Raw genomic sequence first — 6397 nt, 5'->3', positions numbered from 1 at the left:
ATTCTGAGAAAAGGTTCATATTATTTTGACAATAACAATTTTATTTAAAACAAAATGAGATCAGAGAAAGGATTAAATCTGCATATTAATTTCAAAATAAAACGCTGTCATCAGTTTTCATGGATTAACAAACTACTTTTAAAGTTTAATATTCAAAAGAAAGTTTTACAGTTTTATAGCTCAAGTAACATGTTGTAAACATTAAACAAACATTCACTTCTATGGAGCTGGATTACATATGAGGGTCCCTAAATGGTGGTCAGAGGTCCAGATCTGGACTGAAACGTGACCTGTTTGGACCCAGATTGATTATTAAATTTTAGTACAATAAATGACTATTTTTAAAAATTTTATATTTACTTCTTTCTTGTGTACATTTCTCTGTTTAATTAGTTGTAAGTAAGGCAGCTTTTCTAGCTCACTTATTTTGTGCACATATTTTTAGTGTTTTACGGTATTTGATTTACATGGCACAGCTTTTCCAGCATTTACTGCAACAAATTTAACAACTTTTCTACAACCTGTGGTAATTTATTTGAGGCAATGCAGTTTTTCTAGTGTTTACAGTAATTTATTTTTGGCAGCTTTTTTACACTTTACYGTAATTAATTTACGTTAGTGCAGATTTTCTACATTTTACGGTAAAACATCCTTACACGGCCCAGCTTTTCTAAATTTTATGGTAATACATGATTGGCAGAGCAGCTTTTCTGGCATTTAGAATAATTCACTTTAGCATGGACGTTTCCAAATTTTACAGTAATTCATTTTAGGCTGCACAGGGTTTCTGTAACTTATGGTAATTTGTTTTAGCTGGTGCAGCTTTTCTAGCGTTAATTCCCACATCTGGTTCGTGTTATTTTTTTTACTTTTTTTATTTTTTTTAGAAAACTAACATGGCTGTCGCTAAGATAATTTAATTAAAGAGCTTTGGACTAGAAAATGACTTTGGAGGAATTTTCTGTACATCGAACATCCTAAAAACATGAAATATTTCCAGTATTGTGGGTCAAATTCTCAGTGAATATAAGGTCAGTTTTAAAGGTTAAATAATTAACGATGATGTCAGATAAGCAGTTCTATTGTTTCTAATAATATGGTAAAATAAAGTTTAATTACATCTTTCATTTCATCAAAAAATGTGCTTATATACGCTGGATTTATAAATGCAGAATGATTTTATGTGCATGAAACATAGTTTTTTCTTTTATAGCCCCAACACCCAAAATGAAAGAATGAAAAGAAGAATTTGAGCCGGTTATATTCAGTTTTAAATATTTACACAGTAGTAATATTTTTTATGAACTCCTGTCTGATCTCCCTGCCTTCCCTTCTGTCCAACACCAGTCGGGTTCTGGAAGCTCCTACACGTAGTTGGTGTTGGGTGCAGAGGCGTTGTTACTGTAGTACTTGGCGGTTCCTCCTGAGCCGCTGGATTTGGATCTGCTGAAGCAGCAGAGCAGACCTCCCGCCAGGAGCAGCAGCACGCCGGAGGCCCAGCCGATGTAGATGCACGCTCCCATCTCTCTCTTCATGGACGCYGCCACCAGCGGGTTGTTGAAGTCTCTCACCGTGGAGTTGGCCGACCAGCTGACGGGGATGATGACCAGGAGCCCCGCCAGCAGCATGCCCACCCCGGCCGCCAGGCTGATCTTGGGCTTGACGTCCTCGTTCTGCACGCACGTGGTGAAGTCGGCGCCGCAGAAGAGGATGAGGAGGCTGAGGCCGCCGAGCATGCAGCTGATGATGGTCATGGCCCGGGAGGCCTGGATCTCCGTGGGCAGGACCAGCAGGGAGTCGTAGTTCTTGCACTGCTGCTGCCCGGTGCTCTGCACCACGCACTCCATCCACAGACCCTCCTGTTGGTTCTGCTCGCCCAAACACACACACACAGTTCAGGTTACAACTTTAGAAAATTCACGAGCTGTGGGATCAATTTTGTGCCAACAGGAACTGAATTTGAATTGCTCGGATTGAATCTGAATGTGCATAAATTTAATTTGAATTAATTTGCTTTAAAACTGTATTTTGGTCAATTAAAAATTCAGTTTGACTACTTTCAGTTCTATAAGATTTTTGTGTCACATCCTGGTCCTTGAGAAAGCCAGGCAGAGTAATCAAACACAGATCCACAGATTTATGTTTCACTTTGGTGACGTTTCCCTTCTGTATGTAACCGACTTGATGCAATCCACTGTAAAAGTGACAAAAACASACAAAGTTATTTTATTGCAGTGATTAATTTGACCTATATGTAGAAAATGTTACATTTACATCATGGATCACATATTGATCAGATGCTGCTGCTGACTGATCCATGATGAGATGTAAATGTAACATTTTCTACATATAGGTCAAATTAATCACTGCAATAAAATAAATTTGTCAGTTTTTGTCACTTTTACAGTGGATTACATCAACTCTGTTACTTACAGAACAGAAACTTCACCAAAGTGAAACATAAATCTGTGGATCTGTGTTTGATTACTCTGCCTGGCTTTCTCAAGGACCAGGATGTGACACAACAATCTGAGTTATGGAACTGAAAGTGAAAGTAGTCAAACTGAATTTTTAATAAACCAAAATACAGTTTCAAAGCAAATTAATTCAGATACAAAACTTAACATTCATCATCAACTCATTAAATTCAGTTTCAATGTAATGAAATTTGTTTTCAAACAAATACATTCAATTTCAAATCATGTACATATAAATTCAATCCGAGCAATTCAAATTCAATTTCTGCTGGCACAAGATTGATCCCGTACATGAAACACCAAAAAATAATAAAAAAAAAAACCCGTACGAAATAAAGAAATCACTGACCTCTTAACAAAATTCAAAATGGCTGCCAAAGCTAACCAGTTTCCTTACCTGAGCTGTGAGAATGTTGCTTCCGACGTAGGACGAGACCTTCCAGAGAGGGACGGCCAAGCACACGATGACCCCGATCAGGCCGAGGACCCCGAGGGCCACACAGACCACATGAATCCCAGCAGAGCCCATTTCTGCAAAAAAACACAGACACTGAATKAAACATTWAAAAAATTATAGCTGTTTGTTTCCTACAAACTTCAGGGGAAATCATACCTCGTCTTTGGAAAACTTTATTTACTGTGTGAATGCTGAGTCAGCATCTAAGCTGACATTTGATCATTTTACTTTTGCTGCTTTTCACTTTTAATACTTAGTTTTTTAGCTAGTTGCTACTTTTACCTTATAACTAGCTTTTTGTTTTTTGTTACTTTTAGTTAGCGTTTGCTTGAAGCTAGATTTAGCTAGTCTCCGTGTACTTTTAGCTAGTCTTTTTCTACTTTTAGCTAGTCTTTAGATTTTTTTTATCTCCCGTTTGCTATATTTAGCTTTAACTTAGCTTTCTGATCACCTCTAGCTGGATTTTTGCTGATTTAATATTTACTAGCCTTTAGTATTATTTATTTTTTGGTTAGCGCTTCACAACTTTTAGCTTCTCGCTCCCGATTTTTCTACTTTTAGATTTAGCATTTAGTTAGCGCTTTGCCATTTTCGATTTTAGTAAAATGTGTTGCTACTACTTTTTGGCTAGCTGCTACATTTCGCTTCCAGCTCCAATTTCTGCTACTTTTAGCCCTTAAATAAAGATTTTCTTCTTTTATCGTTTATTTTTTTTTTGCAAGTGAATTAGCTCTTTRGGCTAATGCTCAGCTTTTCTTTAGCTTAAAATTAAGCTTCGGCTGATTTCAGTCAATCTTTCAGCACTCATGTTGCTTTTAACAAATCATTTTGGTTTTTAAGAGAAACATTTTCTTTTGCAACTTGAACTAATATGTTTTTATTTGTAATTATCTAATAAAAAGCAGAAAGGAATTTGTTGTTGTTGTTGTTGCGCAGCCGAACAGACGCTGTCAGACAAACAGAGTTAATCATATGTGTCTTCACAGGAACTGTGGTTTGAGGCGACGTTTTTTCAGCTCGCTCTTGCTCAGGCAGGTCCAGACCTCCAGGGTCCCACCTAGGACCGTCTGAACCACTCCCTCACATCCCAGAACCTGAACAGACCGCTTCAGGTCTTTATTATATCCTCACACTTCGTTTATTCTGCCGCTTAAAATAAATTTATGTTAAACGTTTAAACACAAAAACAACTTATAGAAATAAAATAATATATTAAAAAAACAAGTGTTTGGCTGAGTTGGACACTTTGTTCTCAAGTCAGAAATAAATAAATGAACTTTTATTGTTTTTATTTGAATTATTAAATAATTTAAAATTTAAACATATCATTTTTAACCCTGTATCTTTTGTGATGCTTTTAATGTTAAAGGGCAACAAATACACTTCCTCACAGATTAGATTTAAAGATTTAAACCAACATTTTAATACATTTAAAGCAAAACTTCCTGATTTAGACATAATAATGAATTTATTTTGTAATTAAAGTCACAAACTTACAAATTTTCTTTTAATAATCTCACTGATTGTGATGTTTTATCCAAATTTGGTCAAAAAAATCTGTAATTGATTAAATATTTCATCCACTTCTGTAAAATGAATATTTAATTTAGACAAATGAAGTTTCTTACCTTCTGTTTGATAATGGATGTCTCGGACGTCTTGGAGTTCCTCTGTTGGTTTCCTGTTGCTGCAGATGTGAGCTGCGTGAACAGACGTGTGTTTTTATGCAGAAATGTCAGGTGGAGGTGGAGCTCGACGCCCACCGAGCAGAGGTATGGACCAGGACCAGTGTGGACTTGTATGTTCCCGTGTTCCCCTCTCTTTTCCCTCCTGTTGGGGAAATGTTTGAGGAAAACACAGTAAGGTTCTCAGAAAGTCTTTATTATTGGATAAAAGCTCAGATGATGCTGATGCTGAGGTCAGAGGTCAGGTGTTCCTCAGGAGTCTCCAGGTAAATAAAACTGTGAGTCACCTGGACGACCGCCATCTTCTCTGCCTCCAACAAACAAACAAACAAACATCACCACCTCCCCCCACCCCCACCCCACCACTCACATCCACACCCGGCTCTGTCGAAACCGTGCTGACGAACGCCAGGAGGCCGTTTTTAGAGGCTGACACATTGTTTGGGATTTGTGTGGTGGGTTTCGTGGATCACAGATGAAGAAATCAGAAGGAATGTCCGTGACTCGGGTTCAGAGTTTTGCTTTCGGCTGATCTCGAGCTGAACTTTCGGCATCACGGAGCAGAGACGTTCCTGTTCAAAACTGACCGGGTTCGTTTTTGTGACACTAAAACTGCCTCTGCATCAGAACTGAAATAAACGAACCTTCCTGCTGCCTCTGGGTCAAATCACAAGGCCTCAGTTTGACCCAAGAGTCACAGCTGAGCAGCTTCTCAGCTCAAACTGAACAAAAAAAAATTTACAATTTTTTGAGAAGCTGAACTTTGTTCAAATATGCTGAAGAAGCTGGTTAAAGTTAAAAGAATCATCACATAAAAGCTAAAAGTTACAAACACACAACTAAAACTTAAAAGATCAATTAAATGGAACAAAACAAGCTAAAATCTAAAGTAGCAAAAGTCTGAATGTCCCTCACCAAATGTAAATATCCTTTAACCTCTTGAGCCTCATGCAAAACAGCTTTTTTCTGTTTTATATTTCTTTTAACTTATTTTAACTTCAGCTCTGTCAGTTGAATCTGGTCATGTTTGGTATCAACAGAAAGCTAAGAATCTCGGCCAAAACCTCATGGAAACTATATTTACATTCACCAAACACAGCTCAAACGACAGGCAGTTGAATCAGAAAATAAACAAACTGTACAAAATAGCGTCATTGCAAATTTGTAAAGGAAAAAAAATTGACATTATTTTTTTAACCTCTTCAGCCCCAAGGGGTTTTCTTAAAGTTTTTGCTCAAAATGCCATGCTGAAATGTAACTGAGTGTATCTCAGCGTTTACAAATTCTACTTAAATAATCTTGGTATCAAAATAAAGCTAACATTTGGGAGATTTTATTGGAAGTGTAAATATTAAAACAGCTGCTGTTGTTTTAGAGACATTGAGGATGGTACATAATTTTAAAAAATCCCTCCAGTCTGAATAATTTTTTGTTAGARAGTATATAACCTATTTAAAACCAGTGATTCAGGATAAAAACTCTTGGAAACCATWAATCCACTTGTGGACATCACCTGTGCAAAGATTCATGCTGCTAAAATGAACTGGAGCAAAGTTACAGAGGTTTTAGTAAAGAAATAAATTTGTGTTTTGTCTTTCTGCACAGGACAGACCATGATGGTTCCATTAATAAATGTTAAGAAATCTTAAGTTTTTATGTTCAAAAGTGGTTGGTTGGTTGGTTGGTTGGTTGGTTCGTTGGTTCGTTGGTTCGTTGGTTCGTTGGTTCGTTGGTTCCCAAGAAGCATACTTGTTTGTAAACTGCTATTATATTTATGT

At 37.0% G+C, this 6397-nt stretch overlaps 1 protein-coding gene across 1 annotated transcript; it reads right to left on the bottom strand.

The window, feature by feature from the left end:
• Window positions 1-1095: 1095 nt before the first annotated feature.
• Window positions 1096-4649, bottom strand: cldni (claudin i). The gene is made up of 3 exons (XM_014024986.1): window positions 4563-4649; window positions 2875-3008; window positions 1096-1868 (listed from the first exon to the last, which is right to left on the bottom strand). Exons 2-3 carry the CDS (start codon window positions 3004-3006, stop codon window positions 1365-1367), a joined length of 636 nt encoding a protein of 211 aa, XP_013880440.1. The 5' UTR covers window positions 3007-3008; window positions 4563-4649; the 3' UTR covers window positions 1096-1364.
• Window positions 4650-6397: the final 1748 nt, after the last annotated feature.

Source organism: Austrofundulus limnaeus, unplaced genomic scaffold, assembly GCF_001266775.1.
Source record: "Austrofundulus limnaeus strain Quisiro unplaced genomic scaffold, Austrofundulus_limnaeus-1.0 Scaffold450, whole genome shotgun sequence".
NCBI classification, from domain to species: domain Eukaryota; kingdom Metazoa; phylum Chordata; class Actinopteri; order Cyprinodontiformes; family Rivulidae; genus Austrofundulus; species Austrofundulus limnaeus.
The sequence above is the reverse complement of the archived record's forward strand: the minus strand, read 5'-3'. Positions and strand labels throughout refer to the sequence as shown.